Source organism: Phyllopteryx taeniolatus, chromosome 7, assembly GCF_024500385.1.
Source record: "Phyllopteryx taeniolatus isolate TA_2022b chromosome 7, UOR_Ptae_1.2, whole genome shotgun sequence".
In the NCBI taxonomy this organism is placed as follows: domain Eukaryota; kingdom Metazoa; phylum Chordata; class Actinopteri; order Syngnathiformes; family Syngnathidae; genus Phyllopteryx; species Phyllopteryx taeniolatus.
In genome coordinates this window covers 31,197,758-31,223,276 of record NC_084508.1, presented here as the reverse complement: position 1 = coordinate 31,223,276, position 25,519 = coordinate 31,197,758, and the positions used below count along the sequence as shown (strand labels likewise).

At 42.9% G+C, this 25,519-nt stretch overlaps 1 protein-coding gene across 4 annotated transcripts in view; it reads left to right on the top strand.

The window, feature by feature from the left end:
• Positions 1-25,519, top strand: part of exoc2 (exocyst complex component 2) — a 130,993-nt gene that overhangs the window by 25,240 nt on the left and 80,234 nt on the right. For all 4 annotated transcript variants that reach the window (XM_061778378.1, XM_061778377.1, XM_061778379.1 and 1 more), the window contains 5 exons: positions 12,262-12,415; positions 13,105-13,281; positions 14,607-14,733; positions 19,224-19,337; positions 24,476-24,600. In XM_061778378.1, coding sequence (XP_061634362.1) covers positions 12,298-12,415; positions 13,105-13,281; positions 14,607-14,733; positions 19,224-19,337; positions 24,476-24,600 — 661 coding nt within the window. In that variant the 5' untranslated portion in view covers positions 12,262-12,297. The remainder of the gene's footprint in view (positions 1-12,261; positions 12,416-13,104; positions 13,282-14,606; positions 14,734-19,223; positions 19,338-24,475; positions 24,601-25,519) is intronic.

The window sequence follows — 25,519 nt, the reverse complement described above, 5'->3', positions numbered from 1 at the left end:
ATTTCAAAAGACATGCCTCCCGTGCCTACTTTGCGACCATGTTGAATGTGGGGCATTGATGTGGTGGCCATGTCATGATGGCTATATCGATTGTCTATTGTAGATAGACTCGCAGCACAGAGAAAGAGAGCGGCGTGTCGGGAGTGTTAACCCAGGAATACATAGACAAGTCTCTGAAACATGCTATTTTTGGTACAGTAACATTTTTTTTGTCAAGCCGTTCGCCTTGAGCAACTGATTTGCAACGAGGAGGAAACGAAATGTCTTTGGTTCTGAGCGAACTTTCTCAATTCATCAATGGGGTGGAGGAGTCTGGGAGGGGGTGCAGTCTTCTGATGTACATCCATCAGTGTGGGGGGTGAGTGGTAGTGGGGGGGAATTTGGCTACTGAGCAAAGGCCCACTTCTCAAATGCACCGTTCACCATTGATTTTAGGTCATATTGCCCAGCCCTATTCTGTGTAGTTGATGTTGAAAAAGTCAAACCGAAAGCCCAAACAACCAAGTGACCTTAACCCAATTGTCTTAAAGATGCCGTATTTTGCCAAACCAACTTTTTCTAGGATTTGGGATGTAATACTGGTTCTATGGTGCCTCAGTAAATGTGAAATATGAATTAAAATCGTCCACGCTTTCCTGAGTTCGAGACATTTTTCTGCCGAGAGGCCTGAAATCAGGTCATTCGAATTTCTCGAGCTTATCTCCGTCACTATCGAAGATCTCCGCCTACCTCTCCGCTCCCTAGCCGGCGCTGTCAACATAACAAACGTGTGCTCTCACAAGTGGGTCTTTTACACAGAGGTAACCAATCAGAGGAAAGGGAGTGGTCTTAGCCAAATATGGACAAAGTGGATGCAAAACTGTGTCAAACCGTCCTTTGCTGGACACTCGTATGACAAAACCAAGGTGTTGTTTTTTTTTAATTAAATTGAAAAGATGAATAAAATTTTGCAGTTGTGCCCTTAAGCACGAAATAACTTGTTCAAGGTTGGGCGTGTTTAAAAAAAAAAAAAAAAAAAGCATTTATTTTTTTTAACTGCCAGTTTTGGCTTATGCTGTTGTTTTTGTCTCAAAATTCTAATGCAATTTCAGTAGGAGTACCAATATCTTATTTCCAGTAAAAAAATATTTTCTTTCGGTTTCACAGCAAAAATAGCTTTACTCAGCAGTAACTTTAGTTTCCCATCTCATTTCAGTTACCTTACTTTCTTGTGTATAATGTGCAATTCCCCCCCCCCCCAAAAAAACATTTAAAAAGTCAATGTTGCGATTTTTACATAGGTATAGGGGAAAATGATTTTTTTTTCCATTTTATAAATGTATGCGACCATCTAGAGCAGGCCTGGCCAACCCGCGGCTCGCGAGCCTCATGCGGCTCTTTAACTAGTTTCATGCGGCTCTTCAGGAGCTGTCACATGACATGCGTCAAAAATGCTTGGCTGGCGCTGTCATTCACTCCCCCTACAGCTAGATGGCACACTGACCATGTAAGCCTGTTTGAGTGACGTCAAACGAGCGACGAGAGAATCTTTGGTGTGACATCATTTGTGTTGTAAACAATTTCCGTCAAGTTACCTCTTGAAATGGCAGGGAAAAAAAGCACAGCCAAACGAAAATATGAAGAAGAACACTGGACGTTTTTGCCAGAGTGGGAGAGTTTATATTTTTTTGTTAAACGTAATGGCAAGCCGATCTGCCTTATATGTCACGCAGCATTAGCGCATTTCAAAGCTTCAAATCTTCAGCTCACTCCACCCTAACATCGAACAGGAATTTCCAAAAGGGACTGAACTTCGCAAGAACAAGTTGGTCGCTTTGAAAAGCAGGTGCAGTTTTTCAAAAAATTTACAAAACACTCTGAGACCGTAACGCTTGCATCTCATATCAGCTGGCTTGGAAGCCAGACTGTTTGAAAGCCCCGCTCGTCACAGATGAGGCTGCGGCTGAGTTGGAGATGATCGACCTTTGTGAGGAGGATCAACTGAAAGCTGTTTTAAGGGAAGGGACCGTTGAGTTCTGGAAAAGTGTGCCAATTGAAAAATACCCCAACATCAAACGAGCTGCGCTTAAGATACTGTCCATGTTTGGGTCAACGTACGTCTGCGAGTCTGTGTTTTCTACCCTGAAACATGTGAAATCAAAGCATCGATCTGTTCTGACTGACACTCATTTGAAAGAATTGCTTAGAGTGGCAACAACAGAATACAAGCCAGATTTGAAGAGGATTGTTCAAGATAAGGAATGCCAGAAGTCTCACTAATCAGCATAGTAAGAGAAAGATGTCATTGAAAATTATTCTATTATTGTTTGTGGACTTGCTTGAACTGAGAGTTTGTGTGTGTGAGACAGTGCACACAATGTTAACTGTTGAAAATTACTGATATTATCATGTTGGTGTGGTTATTTTCATTAGATCTGGCTGAGCAGAGGTCTGTGTATGCGTGCATACATGATTAAAAGATGATGTTCATGTGTACCCGTGTATGTGGCTCTTTGCAGTAACACAGAAAAAAAAGTGGCTCTTAGTCTCTGACTAGTTGGCCACCCCTGATCTAGAGGTTATGAAAAAGATGTACACTTTCATTCCAATCTGGCACCGCCACCTGGAGGTTATGAGAAAGGTGTGCACTTTCATTCTAATATACTACCGCCACCTAGAGATTAAAAGGTGGAGCCTACACTTTCATTCCAATATGACAGGGGTACGTATGACTGCATCTATGTACAGTTATGCTCATAAGTTTATATACCCTGGCAGAATTTGTGAAATATATATATATATATAAATATATATATATTTTTAAATATGACTGATGATTGAACAGCAACCATCATTAATTTCTTTTTGGTTATGTTTTGTTTCAGGATAATGGTTTTCTGAAATGGTTGACAGTTTATTTTGAATCTCATTAAAATAAAATTTCATGTGTTTCGCCTGGCCCTTCATGTTTTCTTTAAAGAATTGTACCCATCTTACAAATTCTCTCTGGGTAATCAAACATATGAGCACAACTGTGTTTTCTCATTTACTAAATAAAAGTAGGGCTGTGAATTTCTAAATAAGTCCATCCATCCATCCATTCTCTACCGCTTATCCGGGTCGGGTCGCGGGGGCAGTAGCTTCAGCAGGGACGCCCAGACTTCCCTCTCCCCAGCCACTTCATCCAGCTCTTCCGGGGGGATCCCGAGGCGTTCCCAGGCCAGCCGAAGGATGTAGTCTCTCCAGCGTGTCCTGGGTCGTCCCCGGGGTCTCCTCCCGGTGGGACATGCCCGGAACACCTCACCAGGGAGGCGTCCGGGAGGCATCCGAATCAGATGCCCCAGCCACCTCATCTGGCTCCTCTCAATGCGGAGGAGCAGCGGCTCTACTCTGAGATCCTCCCGGATGACCGAGCTTCTCACCCTATCTCTAAGGGAGAGCCCGGACACCCTGCGGAGGAAACTCATTTCGGCCGCTTGTATCCGGGATCTTGTTCTTTCGGTCACGACCCACAGCTCATGACCATAGGTGAGGGTAGGAACGAAGATCGACCGGTAAATTGAGAGCTTCGCCTTTCGGCTTAGCTCTTTCTTTACCACAACGGACCGATACAAAGTCCGCATCACTGCAGACGCTGCACCGATCCGCCTGTCGATCTCCCGTTCCATTCTTCCCTCACTCGTGAACAAGACCCCAAGATACTTGAATTCCTCCACTTGGGGCAGGATCTCATCCCCGACCTGGAGATGGCATGCCACCCTTTCCCGACTGAGGACCATGGTCTCAGATTTGGAGGTGCTGATTCTCATCCCAGCCGCTTCACACTCGGCTGCGAACTGCTCCAATGAGAGTTGGAGGTCACGGCTTGATGAAGCCAACAGAACCACATCATCTGCAAAAAGCAGAGATGCAATACTGAGGCCACCAAACCGGACCCCCTCTACGCCTCGGCTGCGCCTAGAAATTCTGTCCATAAAAGTTATGAACAGAATCGGCGACAAAGGGCAGCCTTGGCGGAGTCCAACCCTCACCGGGAACGAGTCCGACTTACTGCCGGATATGCGGACCAAACTCTGACTCCGGTCGTACAGGGACAAAACAGTCCGTATCAGGGGGTTCGGTACCCCATACTCCCGAAGCACTCTCCACAGGACTCCCCGAGGGACACGGTCGAACGCCTTCTCCAAGTCCACAAAACACATGTAGACTGGTCGGGCGAACTCCCATGCACCCTCGAGGACCCTGCCGAGGGTGTAGAGCTGGTCCACTGTTCCACGGCCAGGACGAAAACCACACTGCTCCTCCTGAATCTGAGATTCGACTTCCCGACGGACCCTCCTCTCCAGCACCCCTGAATAGACCTTACCAGGGAGGCTGAGCAGTGTGATCCCCCTGTAGTTGGAACACACCCTCCGGTCCCCCTTCTTAAAAAGGGGGACCACCACCCCAGTCTGCCAATCCAGAGGCACTGTCCCCGATGTCCACGCGATGTTGCAGAGGCGTGTCAACCAGGACAGCCCCACAACATCCAGAGCCTTTAGGAACTTCGGGCGAATCTCATCCACCCCCGGGGCCCTGCCACCGAGGAGCTTTTTAACTACCTCGGTGACCTCAAACCCAGAGATAGGAGAGCCCGCCTCAGAGAACCCACACTCTGCTTCCCCATGGGAAGGCGTGTCGGTGGAATTGAGGAGGTCTTCGAAGTATTCTCCCCACCGACTCACAACGTCCCGAGTCGAGGTCAGCAGCGCCCCATCCCCACTATACACAGTGTTGGTGGTGCACTGCTTTCCTCTCCTGACATGTTGGATGGTGGACCAGAATTTCCTCGAAGCCGTCCGGAAGTCTTTCTCCATGGCCTCACCGAACTCCTCCCACGCCCGGGTTTTTGCTTCAGCGACCACCAGAGCTGCATTCCGCTTGGCCAGCCGGTACCCATCAGCTGCCTCAGGAGTCCCACAGGCCAAAAAGGCCTGATAGGACTCCTTCTTCAGCTTGACGGCATCCCTCACCGTTGGTGTCCACCAACGGGTTCGGGGATTGCCGCCACGACAGGCACCGACCACCTTACGGCCACAGCTCCGGTCGGCCGCCTCAGCAATGGAGGCGCGGAACATGGTCCACTCGGACTCGATGTCCCCCGCCTCCCCCGGAACATGAGCAAAGTTCTGTCGGAGGTGGGAGTTGAAACTCCTTCTGACAGGGGATTCTGCCAGACATTCCCAGCAGACCCTCACAATACGTTTGGGCCTGCCATGTCGGACCGGCATCTTCCCCCACCATCGGAGCCAACTCACCACCAGGTGGTGATCAGTTGACAGCTCCGACCCTCTCTTCAATAAGTATACCCACACCTGCTCGGCGCCTCTCACCATGGGCAACTCCAGAGTGGAAGAGAGTCCAACCCCTCTCGAGAGGACTGGTACCAGAGCCCAAGGTGTGTGTGGAGGCGAGTCCGACTATATCGAGTCGGAACTTCTCGACCTCACACACCAGCTCGGGCTCCTTCCCTGCCAGAGAGGTGACATTCCACGTCCCTAGAGCCAGCTTCTGTAGCCGGGGATCGGATCGCCAAGGTCCCCGCCTTCGGCCACCGCCCAGCTCACACTGCACCCGACCCCTATGGCCCCTCCCACAGGTGGTGAGCCCATGGGAAGGGGGACCCACGTTACCCTTTCGGGCTGTGCCCGGCCGGGCGCCATGGGTGCAGGCCCGGCCACCAGGCGCTCGCCTTCGAGCCCCACCACCAGGCCTGGCTCCAGTGGGGGGCCCCGGTGGCCCGCGTCCGGGCAAGGGAAAACGAAGTCCATTGTCTGTTGTCATTAGGGGTCTTTGAGCTGTGCTTTGTCTGGTCCCTCACCTAGGACCTGTTTGTCATGGGTGACCCTGCCAGGGGCATAAAGCCCCAGACAACTTAGCTCCTAGGATCACTGGGACACACAAACCCCTCCACAAGGTGACGGCTCAAGGAGGGGTTCTAAATAAGTAAATACAAATAAAGTATTTGTATTACATGTTCAAATAAAGTACTTAACTTCAGAATAATTATTTGACAAAACTAACAAAATAGAGATAATAATGTTTTGATCAAATGGGGATAAGCAAAATCATGCATTGTAAAAATGCATTATACATAGGTAGAAGGGGTTTCCAGAATTTTGAGATCAACTTTGGGGTTTGCGTATTATACATGGGTGCGCATTATACACGAGAAATGATGGTACTCTGTCTAATTTGAGTCTGCTAAGAATTTTCCAAAACCTCTAACATTTGCATTCACTCATGTAAGGGTGGGGGGTAATTGACTAAATTATATATTATATAACTCAGGCGGGCGCCAGCTGGTACTGCCCCAGCACCCACGGAACATGGGCGAGTCACCATCCCACCATCAATGATCTCCAGGAGGTCAATCCAGTAGGCCCACCCCTGTGGTCCACCTTTTGTCAGCCACCCATTTTCATTTAAGGCTTTTAATTTTTTGAATGACGTCGGTAACCCACGTCTGCTGTCTTATCCGACTGCATCTTTTCTTGTCGCTTATTTTATGCTTATTTTCAACATTTGGCGTTCCATGTTCCTTTTGGTTACACATAGTCATTGTATAACTTTGGCATTCGTAGTCCAAGTTTCACTACCGTAAGTGAGGACTGGTAAAATACAGTTATCGAAAACTTTTCTTTTCAAGCAAATGGGAAGATTGTTCTTGAATATAACACTAAGCCTTCCATAAGCCTGTCAGGCAAGCTGTATGCGGCGTTCAACTTCAGTGCTTGTATTTCCATCCATTGTTATTTGGCATACATACATACACAGGTTCTAGGCCACATTTAATAGTGGAAAAATATTTTAAATGGTCTAATTATTTATAGCACAAAAACCTTGTATTTGAACAGGGGTGTGCACAGTTTTGTATCCACTATATACAGACCCTTTACAAAAAATTACAATATCATGGAAAAGTTTATTTATTTTCATAATTCCATTCAAAAAATTAAACTTTCCTAGATTATAGAATCAGGGCCCACAATTTAAACAATTTCAAGGATTTGTTTATTTTTACATAATTTGGGTTTCCAGCTCATACAACCCACGAAATCAGGAATTTAAAAAAATTTGAATACTGTGAAGAAATCACCATTTAATTCTCAGTTTTTGTTGAAAAAAAAAGAGAGAAATTAGGGTCACATTAAATCAAACAAAGTATGGTACTTTCAAAACGATATGTTAAGCTTGAATACTTGGTTGGGAATCCCTTTTCTTTAATTGATGCGCCGTGGCATTGAGGCAGCCTCTGGCATTGCCTGTGAGTTATGGAAGCCCAGATTTCCTTGGTGCTTGCTGTCAGTTCTTCTTTGTTTTTGGGTCTTTTTCTTCTTGATAATACCCCATAGATTCTCAATGGGGTTTAGATCCGGCGAGTTGGTTGGGCAGTCAAGCACTGCGATGGCATGGGCATCAAACCAGGTTTTGGTGCTTCTGGCGGTATTGGCCGGGGCCAGGTCCTGCTGGAAGTTTAAATCTGCATCGCCATACAGATCTTCAGCAGAAGAAATCATTCAGGCTTCTAAAACATTATGGTAGACTGTTGCGGTGACCTTGGATTTAAGAAAGCAGAGTTTACCAACACTGCACCTGCACTAGACATTGCACCCCAAATCATGACTGACTGTGGATATTTCACACTGGAACTCAAGCAGCTTGGGTTCTGTTCTTCACCCGTCTTCCTCCAAACCCGTGGACATTTATTCCCAAATGAAAGGTATACTTTCAACAGAAAAGAGGACCTTGGACCCCTGGCCCAGTTGAGCCGCTTCCTGCTTTGGCTCAGGCTCAGAAGCGGCTTGATCCGGGGAACCCGAGAGTTGTAGCCCATCTCCTGGATGCATCGGAATGTGGTGGTTTTTGAAGCTGTGACTCCAACCTCATTCCACTCTTTCTGGATCTCTGCTAGATTGTGTGCTTTGCCATGTGCTTTACGGAGACCTACCTTTGTGACGCTGTACCTGATGGCGCCGTCATGCTTCCCGGCTTCCATCTTCACCGAGCAGACCGCGACATGGAATCATCGGGGAAAACAAAAGGCGGCGGGATATGCTTCTATATCAACGAAAAATGGTGTACGGACGTCACGGAGCTCAGCACACACTGCAGGCCGCATTTGGAGTCGCTGTTTTTGAACTGTAAACCATTCTACTTGCCGCGTGAGTTCATTCTCGCTGGTGTCTATATTCCACCTCAAGGTAACACGAACGCCGCACTGCTAATGCTCGCCGAACAAGTCAACGAAATTGAAAACAAAAACACCCGGACTCACCCCCTCATTATTCTCGGGTACTTTAACAAGGCAAAACTCAACCACAAACTCCCTAAATACAAGCAGCACATCGACTGTCCGACCAGGGAAAATAACATTTTGGACCACTGCTATACTACGCTAAAACACGCATACCGTGCCAAACTTCGTGCACCACTGGGCTCGTCTGATCACTGCTTAATTCATTTAATTAACGTACAGGCAAGAACTTAAATGCGCGAAACCTACAGTGAAAACAGTGAAAAAGTGGACCAATGAAGCAAAGATGGAACTTCAAAGCTGTTTAGACTGCACAGACTGGAGTGTCTTTGAAAATTCAGCTGGCAGCCTGGATGAATATACGTACACTGTCACAGCCTATATCAGTTTCTGTGAAGATGTGTGTGTACCAACAAAGTCATTTCGCACATTCAACAACAACAAGCCGTGGTTCACTGCCAAACTTAAGCAGCTTCGCCAAGCTAAGGAGGACGCATATCATAGCAGGGACAGGACCCTGTACAATCGAGCTAGAAACCTGCTGACTAAAGAAATTAACATTGCAAAGAGGAACTATGCAGCAAAGTTGGAAAAACAGTTTAGCGCTAACGACTCTAAATCAGTCTGGCATGCATTCCAATCGCTGACAAATTACAAGCGACGATTCCCCCAAGGTGAGAACAATAGCACACTAGCCAACGACTTGAATACCTTCTACTGCAGATTTGAAAAGAACACTTCCTCACCCCACACCCACCCAGCCGCACCACCGACCACAATCACACCACCGACTTCTGCGTTAACCATCCGCGAACAGGATGTGAGACGCATCTTCAAACAACAAAAGATTAACAAAGCGGCAGGCCCGGACCATGTGTCCCCACCCTGCCTCAAAGTCTGCGCAGACCAGCTCGCTCCAGTGTTCACTCAGATCTTCAATAGATATCTGGAACTGTGTGAAGTACCATCCTGTTTCAAATGCTCCACCATCATTCCAGTCCCTAAGAAACCTGCAATCTTGGGTCTAAATGACTACAGGCTTGTTGCCTTGACATCTGTGGTCATGAAGTCATTTGAAGGTCTCGTGGTGGACCACCTCAAGAGCGTCACAGGCCCCCTGCTGGACCCCCTGCAGTTTGCCTACCGAGCAAACAGTTCTGCGGATGATGCAGTCAACATGGGACTGCACTTCATCCGAGAAAACCTCAACAGGGGAGGGACCTACGCAAGGATCCTGTTCGTGGACTTCAGCTCAGCGCTCAACACCATCCTCCCTGAACTCCTTTCCTCCAAGCATCTCCAGCTCAGCGTCTCACCTGCCATCTGCCAGTGGATTTACAGCTTCCTGACGGGCAGGACACAGCAAGTTAGGCTGGGGGAGGCCACCTCATCCACATGCAGCATCAGCACTGGGGCGCCCCAAGGTTGTGTCCTCTCTCCGCTGCTCTTCTCTCTCTACACGAACGATTGCACCTCAACGCACCCGGCTGTCAAACTCCTGAAGTTTGCAGATGACACCACTGTCATCGGCCTCATCAAGGACGGTGACGGGTCGGCATATCGACAAGAAGTGGAGCGGTTGGAGGTGTAGTGCGGCCGACACAACCTGGAGCTGAACACGCTCAAGACTGTAGAGATGATCGTGGACTTCTGGAGGCATCCTTCGCCACAGCAGCCCCACACGCTGTCCAGCTGCCTTGTGTCAACCGTCGAGACCTTCAAGTTCCTGGGAATTCCAGTCTCTCATGACCTGAAGTGGGCAACCAACATCAACTCCGTCCTCAAAAAGGCCCAGCAGAGGATGTACTTCCTGCGGCTTCTGAGAAAGCACGGCCTGCCACAGGAGCTGCTGAGGCAGTTCTAAACAGCGGTCATCGAATCAGTCCTGTGTTCTTCCATCACGGTCTGGTTTGGTGCTGCTACAAAAAAGGACAAACTCCGACAGCAACGGAAAATCAAAACTACTGAAAGGATTGTCAGAACTAAGACAAGAGCGTGCAAAATCCTCTCGGACCCTCCACATCCCGGTCACCAACTCTTCTAGCTCCTTCCCTCATGTAGGCGCTACTGATCAATGCAAACTAGAACGAGCAGACATTCAAACAGCTTCTTCCCTCTTGCAGTCAACTTCTTAAACACCTAACCTTCAATTCCATTGCAACATGCTGGTAATTTTTTGTCTTTTTGTCAGAATCAGAATCATCAGAATCATCTTTATTTGCCAAGTATGTCCAAAACACACAAGGAATTTGTCTCCGGTAGTTGGAGCCGCTCTACTACAACAGACAGTCAATTTACAGAACACTTTGGAGACATAAAGACATTGACAAAAACAATTGTGCAAAAAGATGCAGAGTCCTCTAGCACTTAGAGCAGTTCGAATGACTAATATTGCAATAGTCCGGTGCAATGACCATTGTGCAAAGGGCGCTGAGACTTCAAGGAGTGTATGCGGTTTAAAATGACGAGTAGTCCGATAATCTGGGACAATGTTGGTTGTGCAAATGTTACAGATACTCCTCAATCAGTCTGCAAATGGAGTAGATGCTACTCTGGCATGAGTGGCCAGTATATGCAAATAGTGCAGCATGGTGAGACAACTACAGTGAGGGCACGAGTAATACATAATTGGCCCCACAGAAATGTGACAACGAACTCAAGTCAAAAAATTGCCAGCTTGTTGTAATGGAATTATAGGTTAGAAAAAAAATATATTATTATAATAATAAAACAAAAATATTATTATAATTATAATTATTATTATAATTATAAAATAAAAAAAATAATTATTATTATAATTATAATTATTATTATAATTATAGGTTAGAATTTTTTTTTTTAATGGCATTACCAGACAACTAGCAACCCTTTTTTGCTTAGTGATTGTTTTTCTCAATGTCTTTATGTCTCAAAAGTGTTCTCTGTCAATTGACTGTCTGTTGTCGTACTAGAGCGGCTCCAATTACCGGAGACAAATTCCACTAGACTTTCCATTGATATGCTTGGACACAGCACTCTGTGAACAGCCAGCCTCCTTACCTATGAACCTTTGTGGCTTACCCGTCATATGGAGGGTATCAATGATGGTCTTCTGGTTAGTTGTCAAGTCTGCATTCTTCCCCATATTGAACCCAACTGAGACAATTGAACTAAACTGAAGCAATTTAATGACACCTGGGGAAACCTGTGCAGGTGCTTTGAGTTTAGGAGGCGATTCATGTGTGACACGCTGTTTAAAACATTTATGACCTTCAAAATTTGGGCTGATTTCTTCACAGTATTCAAATTTTTTGAATTCCTGATTTCGTGGGTTTTATGAGCTGGAAGCCCAAATTATGTAAAAAAATAAACAAATAAAAACTTGAAATTGTTTCAATTGTGGGCCCTGAATCTATAATCTATGAAAGTTGAACTTTTTGAATGGAATTATGGAAATGAATCAAGTTTTCCCTGATAATAACATTTTTTGGAAAGTGTCGATACAGTGTGAGCTGTTGATTGTGTTATCAATGAACCAGCATTGACTGTTGAAATCATTATTATTATTATTATTATTATTTTCAGTGATAGCCTACGGCTTTGGGATTAATTGAGTTTCAGGAATTCTTTTTATTTTTTAGAATAAACTCGAATAGAATAGCCTTTATTGTCATTGCACTGGAGGTGCAGCGAAATTTTGGAGTGCTCCCTCGAAGCTGCAGTGCACAACATATCGTATTTTGTTTTAAAAAACATCGTAAGTTGTAACTTACTCATTGATCAATGAACTTTTTTTTTTTTACCCCCTGGTGATAAAATAGCCAACCAAAAATTGTTCAACAATTATTTAAAATGATTAAATATATTTTCAAGCCTGAAATAAAAATAATTATTCAATACCTAGTGCAGTTTCACACATAGGTAATTCTTTCTTTAAAAATATTTTCATTTACTGGATATGAATCTTATGTTTACTTCTCTGTGCCATTGTTTTTGTCTTTTTCCAGGTATTGATCAGCCAAGTGTTCTTGCCCAAGACCACCATGTCTCGTGCCCGTCCACCCCCGCTTGTCACAGGCATCTCACCCAAAGAGGGTGCGGCCTGGACCAAAGTTACTATTCGTGGTGAAAACTTGGGCACGGGCTCAGCTGATCTCATTGGTAATATATTTCCGACTACATGACAAACCATATACTTTATCTTAGCATAATGTTTATTCGGTTTGTTTTGGTTATAAAAAAAAAAGAAGCAAATTTTGTCCTGTATATATGTCCCTATATACAAGTACCTTAGTTTAAGGGTTATGTGTTGCATACATTCATGTAATTTTGAATTACTGTACTGAATGGTACAGATTTCTTCAATAATATACACAAACAAAACAAAAACGAAAATCACACCATATCCAATGTTTCTAGTGCTCCTAAATTTTAGTACACAGACACCATTCTTCACCACCAATCAACACACCATATGGTTATGATGACCAACTCATTCATGAAATTTTTGAGAATGAAGTATTCAGTTTATATTATAACCCCAATTCCAATGAAGTTGGAACGTTGTGTGAAACATAAATAAAAACAGAATAAAATGATTTTCAAATAATGTTCGACCTGTATTTAATTGAATACACTACAAAGACAAGATATTTATTGTTCAAACTGATAAACTTGATTCTTTTTAGCAAATAATCATGAACTTATAATTTTATGGCTGCAACACGTTTGTGCAAGTATGTCATGTTAGAGAGAAGTATCCTCACTACACTACAAATACTTGTTTTTATATTTTCACTGTGTATCGGTATTTCAACCCTTTCACCATTACTCTCTCTGTGTTCATTTAGGTCTTTCAATCTGTGGTCATAACTGCCTGCTAACAGCAGAGTGGATGTCAGCCAGCAAAATAGTGTGTCGGGTGGGCCCAGCAAAAGATGACAAGGGAGAGATCAATGTCACAACTAAGTCTGGAGGTCTTGGGACCTCCACAGTTTCATTCAAATTGCTTAGACCGGAAAGGATTGGTAAGACAAAAACTCAGCAAAGCATCAGCTAAGATTACTACTGTAATTTCTTGCATAAAATACACATTTTTACCACAAAAAAATTTCAAGTCAATAGTGCGCATTATACATAGGTATAAGGGAAAAGGGAAAAAAATAAACTAATAAATGTATGCCACCATCTAGAGGTTATGAAAAAGCTGTACACTTTCATTCCAGTATGCCACCGCCACCTCGAGGTTATGAAAAAGGTGTAGCCTACACTTTAATTCTAATATGACAGGGGTACATATGACTGCATATATGTACAATTGTGCTCATAAGTTTACATACCCTGGCAGAATTTGTGAAATATAATTTTTTTGTTTTGTTTTGTTTTTTTTAGATACGACTGATGGTTGAACAGGAACCATCATTCATTTCTTTATGGTTATGTTTTGTTTCAGGATAATGCTATTCTGAAATGCTTGACAGTTTAATTTGAATCCCATGAAAATAAAATAAAATGTTTCACCTGGCCCCTCATGTTTTCTTTAAAGAATTGTCACCATCTTACAAATTCTACCTGAGTCATCAAACATAAGAGCACAACTGTTTTCTCATTTACTAAATAAAAGTAGGACTGTGAATTTCAAAATAAGAGCAAGTAAATAAAAAGTAAGTATTACGTGTTCAAATAAAGTGCTTCAGAATAATTCTTAGAAAAAACTGCCAAAATACAGATAATACTTCATGTTTTGATCATATGGGTAGAAGCAAAATCATGCATTGTAAAAATGCATTATACATAGGTTGAAGGGTTTTCCATAATTTTGAGATAAACTTTGGGGGGGCGTAATATACATGGGTGCGCATTATACACGAGAAATTACTGTACTTTAGTAACCACAATGCAGACCAGTTTCAATGCATAAAAAGCTGTAAAATGTAAATCAACAATTATTTTGTGTAAGTTTGAAGATACCGATCAGTTTGAGCTGTAGTTGCTGCCGTCTCACAATGTTAACTAAGGTGGAAAAAAAATCAGGATTTTCCTTGACCAATGTTCTATTCTCTGCGGAAATATATTACGTACTTTTAGTAAGTGCTACTCACTATCAATTTCACATATTTGGTAAGAAAAAAAGAATGATTTCTTGTTCATCAGTTGAATTTAACGCACTTTCGAAATCTTTCATTGTATATATTTTCTATTATATCAATTGTACTTTGATTGTTTGAAAAGGTACTCTGCCATGCTTGCCAATTTTATTGCAAGAAAAGTCATTAATAACCAGGGCAACTCATTTCTATGGTTACAATTTTGTGTTGGTGGTGTTGAGATGACTGACTTGTCCTGCTTCCAGGTATTTTGGACCAGTCGGCTGTGTGGGTAGAGGAACTAAACTACTACGACATGAGGACTGACCGCAACAAAGGCATCTCACCTCTCTCCCTCCGACCCAACAATCCACTGGGTATCGAAATAGACAAGTATGGACCATGAGCACACCAATGCACACGTAGCATAATTCCATTGTCGTAAGCACACCACACATACTCGTTCAGTCTTGGTTTACATCATGAAAGAAACGAGCTATCCACATATACAGCTTTTGAAGTATGTTGCCAACATGGGAGCTTCTGCTGACCACTGCACATGGAGTGAAAACAGAATAATTCTGTGAAAATCTGTAAATCAAAAAGAGGGCTCTGTTGACTGGAATTTGGGAATAAGAAACACACACACACATTTATATATACATAGGGTACGGAAAGTATTCAGACCCCCTTAAATCTTTCACTCTTTGATATATTGCACCCATTTGTTAAAATAATTTAAATTCATTTTGTCCTCATTAATGTACACACAGCACCCCATATTGACAGAAAAAAACGAATTGTTGAATTTTTGCAGATTTATTAAAAAATAAAAACTTAAATATCATACAGCCATAAGTATTCAGACCATTTGCTCAGTATTTAGTAGAAGCACCCTTTTGAGCTAATACAGCCATGAGTCTTTTTGGGAATGATGCAACAAGTTTTTTACACCTGGATTTGGGGATCCTCTGCCATTCGTCCCTGCAGATCCTCTCCAGTTCTGTCAGGTTGGATGGTGAACGTTGGTGGGCAGCCATTTTCAGGTCTTTCCAGAGATGCTTCATTGGGTTTAAGTCAGGGCTCTGGCTGGGCCATTCAAAAACACTCACAGAGTTGTTCTGAAGCCACTCCTTCGGTATTTTAGCTGTGTGCTAAGGGTCATTGTCTTTTTTGAAGGTGACCCTTCAGCCCAGTCTGAGTTTCTGAGCACTCTGGAGAAGGTTTTCGTCCAGGATATCCCTGTACTTGGCTGTATTCATCTTTTCTTCGATTGCAACCAGTCTCCCTGTCCCTGCAGCTGAAAAACACCCACAGCATGATGCTGCCACCACCATGCTTCACTGTTGTATTAGACAGATGATGAGCAGTGCCTGGTTTTCTACACACATGGCACTTAGAATTAAGGCCAAAAATGTCTATCTTGGTCTCATCAGACCAGAGAATCTTATTTCTCACATACAAACGCACCGAGTTCCAAAATCTATAAATGTTGTGTGACTTTGATGAGCGCTCCGCTTGACTGACTGGGAGCATTTCCTGCCGACACGCTGCTTATATAGAGGAAAAGCGGACGTGGCTGAAGACAGCATGCGGCCGTTAAAGGGTGGGTGTGACAGGGAAGGGTACGTGTGACAGAGGACGCTAAAGGCACGCCCCCAGTAGGTATATAGCGCCGGTATATGCATTGTGCAAAACAACATCGGTTTGGCTAAGGACCCCCGAAAATGGCACCTACGAAGAGACACGCTTACGAAGCACAGTTTAAACTGAAAGCTATCAGTTACGCGGAGGAACATTTAGCAGCCGCTAAAGAATTCAAGATCAACAAATCCATGGTTCGCAAGTGGAGGAAGCAGGAAAACGAGCTTTGCCGAGTCAAGAAGACGAAGTTGAGTTTCTGCGGAAACAAGGCGAGGTGGCCCGAGTTGGAAGACCAACTTGAGCAATGGATTAATGATCAAAGAACAGCTGGGAGAAGCGTCTCTCCAGTCACCATTCGACTCAGTGCAATAACTCTGAGTGCTAGAGGACTCTGCATCTTTTGCACAATTGTAAAAAAAAAATAATAATAAATGTACCGGCATTACCAGACAACGAGCAACCCTTTATTGCTCGGTGATTGTTTTTTTTTTTTTTTTTTTTTTGGTCAATGTCTTTATTTCTCAAAAGTGTTCTCTGTCAATTGACTGTCTGTTGTCATACTAGAGCGGCTCTAACTACCGGAGACAAATTCCTTCTGTGTTTTTTTGGACATACTTGGCAAATAAAGATGATTCTGATTCTGAAAGGGGATTCCACCAGACGTTCCCAGCAGACCCTCACAATACATTTGGGCATGCCACGTTGGAACGGCACCTTCCCCCACCATCGGAGCCAACTCACCACCAGGTGGTGATCAGTTGACAGCTCCGACCCTCTCTTCACCCGAGTGTCCAAGACATGCGGCCGCAAGTCCGATGACACGACCACAAAGTCGATCATCGAACTGCGACCTAGGGTGTCCTAGTATCCTTTATTTATATATATATATATATATATGTATATATGTATATATATATATATATATATATATATATATATATATATATATAAATATATATTTACCCCTCCTTGAGCCGTCACCTTATCTTGGTGGAGGGGAGGTGTCCCAATGATCCTAGAAGCTAAGTTGTCTGGGGCTTTATGCCCCTGGCAGGGTCACCCATGGCAAACAGTTCCTAGGTGAGGGACCAGACAAAGCACGGCTCAAAGACCCCTTATGATGACGACAAAAAATGGACTCAGGTTTCCCTTGCCCGGATGCGGGTCACCGGAGCCCCCCTCTGGAGCCAGGCCTGGAGGTGGGGCTCGAAGGCGAGCGCCTGGTGGCCTGCACCCATTGGGCCCGGCCGGGCACAGCCCGAAAGGGTAACGTGGGTCCCCCTTCCCGTGGGCTCACCACCTGTGGGAGGGTCCATAGGGGTCGGGTGCAGTGCGAGCTGGTTGTGGTCAAAGGCGGGGACCTTGGTGATCCGATCCCCGGCTACAGAAGCTGGCTCTCGGGACGTGGAATGTCACCTCTCTGGCAGGGAAGAGCCAGAGCTGGTGTGTGAGGTCGAGAAGTTCCGACAAGATATAGTTTGACTCTCCTCCACGGACAGCTTGGGCTCTGGTACCAGTCCTCTCGAGAGGGGTTGGACTCTCTTCCACTCTGGAGTTGCCCACGGTGAGAGGCGCCGAGCAGGTGTGGGTATACTTATTGCTCCCCGGCTTGGCGCCTGTATGTTGGGGTTCACCCCGGTGGACGAGAGGGTAGCCTCCCGCCGCCTTAGGGTGGGGGGACGGGTCCTTTTTGGAGTCCTTGGAGGGGGTGCTGGAGAGCGCTCCCGCTGGGGACTCCATTGTTCTGCTGGAGGACTTCAATGCTCACGTGGGCAATGACAGTGAGACCTGGACGGGCGTGATTGGGAGGAACGCCCCCCCCCCGATCAGAACCCGAGCGGTGTTCTGTTATTGGACTTCCGTGCTCTTCACGGATTGTCCATAACGAACACCATGTTCAAGCACCTATAAAAATATGTCTCTGTGTATGAGGGTGAGAAACACTGGTCTATATGTACTGTAACTATAATCAGACTGAATGCTATGAATGAATATCTGTGATGAAGGTTATCTCCCAAGTTTTAGCAACATGCAGAATATATTTGTTTGGTTATGGCTTAAAATTGTTGGAAAAAAAAAATTGTAGTACTGTTTCACTTGTGCGGCACGGTGACCGACTGGTTAGAGCGTCAGCCTCACAGTTCTGAGGACCCGGGTTCAATCCCCGGCCCGCCTGTGGGGAGTTTGCATGTTCTCCCCGTGCCTGCGTGGGTTTTCTCCGGGCACTCCGGTTTCCTCCCACGTCCCAAAAACATGCATTAATTGGAGACTCTAAATTGCCCGTAGGCATGACTGTGAGTGCGAATGGTTGTTTGTTCCTATGTGCCCTGCGATTGGCTGGCAACCAGTTCAGGGTGTACCCTGCCTCCTGCCCGATGACAGCTGGGATAGGCTCCAGCACGCCCGCGACCCCAGTGAGGAGAGGCGGCTCAGAAAATGGATGGATGGATGGATGTTTCACTTGTCTGTAATGCAGACCCATCGATTGTTCTTTCATTAGCAATGACCACTGAAACACTGCGTTTTGGTGTCTGTTGAAATGAAAATATTTTCCAAGAAAAGTAAGCATTTATCTGTACAAAAAACATTTGTATCAAGAATGTAATGACTTTTTTGACCTCACTTATGTTTAGTGTGCACGTATCCTCGTGCGTATGCATGTGAATGCGTCAGGGGGTGGTGGTGATCTAGTTTGGATAGGTTTGTATCGGCTTTGGGTCATTAGTAGAGATCAAGCTTGGCTAATGAAGCACTAGTTCCTCTTGAGGCAAACAGGCATCACACACTTAGGTTCCCACGCTAAACTTTTGTACTTTTTTGGCAGCACACTTCCCCCTGGTGAAAATAACTTTGTATTTTTTTATGTATTTTTTGTTACAGTTGCAAAGTTCCACAGGTACATCCAAAAACCTTTTGAAGTATCAATTTTGTCGCGATAGATTTTTATACTAGATAGTATTTCAGATCCAGGATTTTTTTCTTTAACATTGCATTTTAAAAGTTAGATTTCTCTGACAAAATTCAGCATGCACAGGAGGTGGATATCTGTGAAGATGATTAATTAATTTCTTATACAAATGCCCTTTGACTTATGCTCAGTCTAGGCCCTAGCCTAGGGTGCAACCATCTCACACTCTAGTCTGCGTGACCTTGAAAATGGATGAATGAACACAATTTAGAAATTTCCCCGTTTTACTATTCTACTATGAAGCACATTTTTTTTGTATCTGTTTCCAAAGAGGAAAGTTCCCGCTGAAAGACATCGAGATGACATTTCCAGGGATGAGTGGTGACTTCACCAGTGAGAACTTCTCTGCCACATGGTATCTCATCGAAAACCATGCAGGCACGAGGTATGTTTTTATATTTCACATCATTGCTGAGCTAAGAGAAATAGTAATACTAAGGATGCACTGATAACACTTGCTTTTTCTGGTCAAGTATGAGTAGAAGTACTTAAATCTGAGTATTTGCCAATAATGCCATTACGACTAGCGGTTGTGAAGAAATGTTGTTCTTTTTTTAATCAAATATTGTTCAGAAACACAAAACAAATATTTCGTGCACATGTCATATGAGTCCCTCACGTAACTTTTTAGAGTGGGGCAGCCAACCTTTTTGAATCTGACAGCAAGAGTACTGATTAATACGAAGGGCTACCAGTTTTTTACACACTTCTGAGAAAATGAATTTGGTTAAATTACCTTTAATTTTTTGTTATAATTAATAATTATTGATTTTTACCCATGTAAAGCCATAGACCCTGTAAATGATTTCTCACAATAATTATCAACAATTATTTACCAATGTAGGACACAAATAAATATCAATATGCAGCACTTTCTAGAAATCTCTGTAAATGTTTACATTTTCAAATGATCACTTCTACAAGATTCCTAAGAACTTTCAACGTCACATCACTAGTGAGCTATTTGCAGTTTTTTAGTCTTGCCACACATTTCACTTCCATGTGGCCTATAACAATAAATAAGTTATTTCAGTTATGTGGTGTCTTTAGTCTGAACATGAGGCGCACTGTGTGAAAGGATTACATAGATAAGAGATGAGAAAAGAAATAGGAGACAAAGAAGAACGTAGAGTCTGGTGGATGTACTGTAGAAGTACAGTATGAATACTGATGGCATGTTACCTCTGTGTGTTAACTACAAAATAAAGTGATTAAATGGAAATCCAAAACTGCTTCTTGAGAATACCACACGTTATAAAATAAAACATGAAAAATGGCAGGACAACTGAAGTGATACTTTAGCACACCATCGCTTACTTCTCTTTAGCCGACATGCCGCACTTCAGTGTAATTGTATCACCTGCCTCCCCCACCTTGGCTTTGTAATAGGAGCACAACTGGCTCGGGCAGAGCTGAGCAAAGTGGAGCGGAGCAGGAGACTGGGGAGAATGTCAGTGCTCTTGATGGCCTGCCGCTGCAACTCGTGTGGAGGCTGTCTAAATGTTATCATTCGCCTTTACCATAGTGTTTCTACGACTTCTATTCCACCTTCCCCGTACATTGGGTACATGTCAGGCTGGTAAAGTGTTATCAGTGACATAGTATGGGAGCCTTTTTTCGTATTTGAGACGAGTACAGTGTAGACATACAGTATGGATACTGATACTGGTATCGGTGCATGCCTGAATGACAAATAAAAACACTGCAACATAAATTCGTCCATCTATCAATTTTCTGTACTGCTTATCCTCACTAGAGTTGCTGGTGAGCTGGAGCCTATCACAGCTGACATTGGGCAAGAGGCGGGGTAAACTGAATTTGTCGCCAGCCAACCGCATACACATACAGATAAGCAACAATTAACACTCATATTTGCAACATAAATTGATTAAACAAAGATTGATGATTAAATAAAAGTAAATAATCACTCAAATATGTTGGATACAAGAAAAAAATGGTAATGTTGAGGCAGATTATTTCTGACTCTCCTGCCTTCCTGTCCGCCTGCCTGGCCGTTCTGTGACCCAGACCCCAGAATCCTGTTCGACACGGGGACTCTGGTAGGGCCTTGCTGGTCAAATGTTTTTTCCTGCAAAGGAAATCTCACTCTAGACACTGACATGTACCTGTTAGTACGTGTAGGTACTCATGCACTAACATATGCACATCTTTGTATGTGGTGTACGGTATATGAGCTTTAAGTCATTCTGTATATATTTCCATTTCTAAATGTGGCAAGTGGGTTGTAGCGACTGCTATTTCCTCATTGTTTGCTGGCTTCAGAGGTTTTGTTTTTCATTTTAGCATTTTAGGCAATCCTTGTGGAACTCTTTGAATTCCGTTTTATACAAATTATTTCTGTCCGATGTGTCAGAAGCAAGGAAATAAACTTTTTAAAAACATTTTGTAAAACGCAATACAAAACATGATCATTGGACAGATTTAACACCATACACCAGTGTTTCCTGAGTCTTATTTCAAGGAAAATTAGATTTTTAATCAATATCTTTCAATGAACCTTTATTGTTTATCCTCAAGTCAAAAACATTGCATTCATTAATCATCTTCATTGCCAGGATGTTACATGTGACAATGTTTAAAGTAACAATTTAAAAATGTTTATGACTATGGAATCAGATTTGATCCAAAAAGAATCACACAAAAATTTTCAAATTGCAAACAAAAAACAAGACTATCAAAACAAAACCTCTTGAATTGCAAGCAAAAAATAAGACATTGAGCGATATAATCTATCTCAAGTAAAGAAAAAAAAAAAAGTTATTACTTGCAATGAAAATATTTTTAGCTTCCGATGACAATATTCGCGTTTGCGCTGCCTGACTTAGCTTATGTTCCAATTTCTGCACTGCTGCTGCCTGACTTTTTGCGTTTTATTTTTGGCACAACCCTCTCGGGTGGTCGGGCTTTATGAGGAATGCGTACTCATTGGCTAATTCGTTTTGAGTGACAGCTAATGCCCCCGGATGTAATTCTTCTTTTCGTGTCACACCGAGATGAGCCAACGACAAGAATGATTTAATTTTAAATCACCTTCAGGAAGTGTAAGTATCGATCATATATGTTGTCAATGCTGTACTAGGAAGTAGTGATGTTGTAACATTATGTTAGTAACATGTTAGAAGCGCACAGCCACAGTTTATCAACAATTTAGCAGCTAATAAGTGTTAGCTATATTGCTAACTTTGGCTACCATACTGACTCGTCCATACTGCTTACTATTGGCCACATTTCTTTATCTTCTTTTGATGAACTAAGCTTACATTACTGAATAAAACTGAACACTTTATACCCAGTCCGGCTTAAAGACGGAATTAGCATAAAAGCAAAGCACAAATCCTAAATAACTTGGAGGATTTCCTGCAAAAGCTTGATTACATACAATATCTACTTTTAAAGTTAGCCAGTTTTTCTTACTAGGTGTTGACCAAAAAAAAAAAAATAATAAATAAAAAAAAAAATATATATATATATACACATACACAAACCTTTCCATTATCTGAGGGTTTATTTCAATATTAAGTTTGTATTCATATCAAACGTTTTCCCCTCTGAAATAATTTTGTGTTTGCGGGAAACAACTCTAATGCATGGATAAATCTTGGTCAACTAAGACCTCTATCAATCAACAGTCAAGTAATAGCACATCTCTTTCTTTTTGTGTCCCACGGTCTTAATTTCGAATTTTCCCAGATGGAACATCAGAGGATGACAATGCATTCAATGTCATGGGAGTGATAAAGTGGTTGACACCAGCATCTTCTTAATGCAGACCGACAAACCTTTAGGATAACTGTCTACTTTGACCATGAATGTAACAATAAAGTAACAATACATTGTGTTTATATATGTATTTAATTGTAAAATAAAAAAGTTACGCAATGCAGAAAAAGTCCTTCATTGCAAGGTCATGTCAAGCTGAACAGAATATGACAACCCAGACAGGAAGTCAGACAAGGAAATACACTGAGCACTGAGTATATTTTAACATGAAATAATAAATTGAGCGGCACAGTGGGAACTGGTTAGCACATCTGCCTCACAGTTCTGAGGACCTGGGTTCAAATCCGGCCTGGCCTGTGTGGAGTTTGCATGTCCTCCCCGTCCCTGCGTGGGTTTTCTCTCCCACATCCCAAAAACATGCACGAAAGGTTAATTGAAGACTCTAAATTGCCCGTAGGTGTGAATGTTTGTACAAATGGTTGTTTGTTTATATGTGCCTTGCGATTGGCTGGCAACCAGTTCACGTTGTACCCCGCCTCTCGCCCAGAGTCAGCTGGGATAGGCTCCAGCACGCCTGTGACCCTAGTGAGGATAAGTGGTGTGGAAAATGAATGAATGTATAAATTGCTATTGTGTTAGCATCACTTACCGTATCAAAACAGGTACTGAATGTACAAAATATTAGCTTTGGAAAAATCACCTTCAAAGAAAATCTTGAAAGTTTATACTACCTGAAACTTAATACTGGATCATGTACACAAATGCCTCAGAAAAAAAAATGTAATTTTCACTTCACTCAGTCTTCGCATAAGATCGAGTGTCTGAATGCAGAGTTCCTGTTCAAACAAGGTCGACGTGATGGGATTTATGAATCCATGAAGGACATGAACGTTATGGTTGGACAGGGGGCAAGGCATGTCTGAGCACCACCACCCTATCATCTGGGTCAGCATCAGTGTTGTGATCCTGGAGAGGTTGCTCCATTGGCTGAAAGACAGGAAGGTAAATCAGATTAGACCAATGAAAACTTCAAACAAACCGAGGCTTGAAGCCGGGACCATTCACTCTGAATTTTTTGGGCACATAGTAGACTGTTTGCTAATTGTCACACCAGAAAAAGCCGACTAGGGAAGAGTGCACCGGAAGCTAGCCCAAGACAGAAGTTAAAGGAGACTAAATTGTAGGCTTGGAAATTATCTGTTTTTAATACCTTCTTATTTTTACCAAGGCATATTACTCTCGATGTTTCTAATAGTAATCATTTACAAAAATAAATACAGACACACACACACATATACAGTATACATTTTAAATCTACATACATGTATCCTAATGCTTATTTTCCTTCAAAACGAAATTATTTCAGAGGGGAAAACATTTGATATGAATACAAATTTAACATTTAAATTAACACAAAAGAAAAAATTTCTTTACATGTAACGATTTTCTTTTTGTCAACACCTAGTAAGAAAGACTGGCTAAGTTTAAAAGTACGTATTGTATATAATCAAGCTCTTGCAAAAAAAGTTATTTAGGATTTGTGCTTCCCTTTTATGCTAATTATGTCTTTAAGCCCTACTGGTTATAAAGTGTTTAATTTTATTCTCAGTTCATAATTTTTTTTGGGCACAAATCTGATTCCATAAATGACAAAGTGCAAAATAATTTAAATGCTTTGTGGTACAACCCGATAATTATTTTTTTTACTCACAATTAACAGATGACAAATGGAAGACGTGACAAGTGAATGCAAAACATGTTTTTGTTGTTGTTGTTTCCTAGTTTCGAGCAGTTAAAGATTGCTGCCAGCAATCTGAAAAAGCAGGCCAACAAGAAGAATGAGGGGAGTCTGGCCTATGTAAAAGGAGGACTCAGTACTTTCTTTGAGGCTCAGGACGCTCTGGCAGGTGAGAACGATTAAGTCCTTTTGATGTGAAGTTGGATCGCGCTAAATAGGGAGCCATTTATACACTAGTACATACTTTCAAAAAATTCTAACTATTAACCCTTCTCTGCTCTCAAAGAGCTCTTGTGTTTATGCCCCACCAACCTTCAAAAGAGACACAGAGGGAATAGCCACCTATACTTTTCATAGATTTGTCCTCTTCTGGTGCAGACGCTAGTGTCAACCTTTCCAGTGGTTTTTAAGTTTTAACAGTGAAAATACAAAGTCTACAGACCTCTGTTCAAATACCAAGTTTTTGCAATATAAAAAAAAGCCATGATAAATAATTTCAAACTTTTTTCACTATTGTGACCTTATAACCTTTACAACTCAATTGGATCCTAAGGGACCGCAATTAACGGTGCTTTGCCATGGCTAATGGCAAACATCCCGGTTGCTAACATGATGATACTTCACTGTAGCTCAACAAGTTCATACAGATAAACCAAAGCCTGTGAAAACAGAAGGTGGGCACACTCCTATGTACATGAGCAAAAGGTGGTGAAACAAAATTTTCACAAGTTCAGGTTGAAACCATCATGTCATCAACCCATAGTTATGCTTGGTATTACAGCATACAAAGGGAGTCTGTTCTGGGTTTGGCCATGTGACATTCTGCATATAGTGGAAGCAATGCGTGAGAGTAGTTGTGACATTCATTTTGATCGACAGCAGAAGGTGACTTGTCCAACATGGCGGCCCCCTGTGATAGCTGGAGATTGATCACTTATTCTGTTTAATTCTCATTCCATGAACGTGTTTTGACTATTATTGTCACATACGTATTCTTGCCTCCCAAAATGTGGGGTTTAGTTTCCCTTTAAAGATCCATACAGTGCCATTCCACCGCCTGCGCTGGGGAAAGCAAACCACACCTTCTC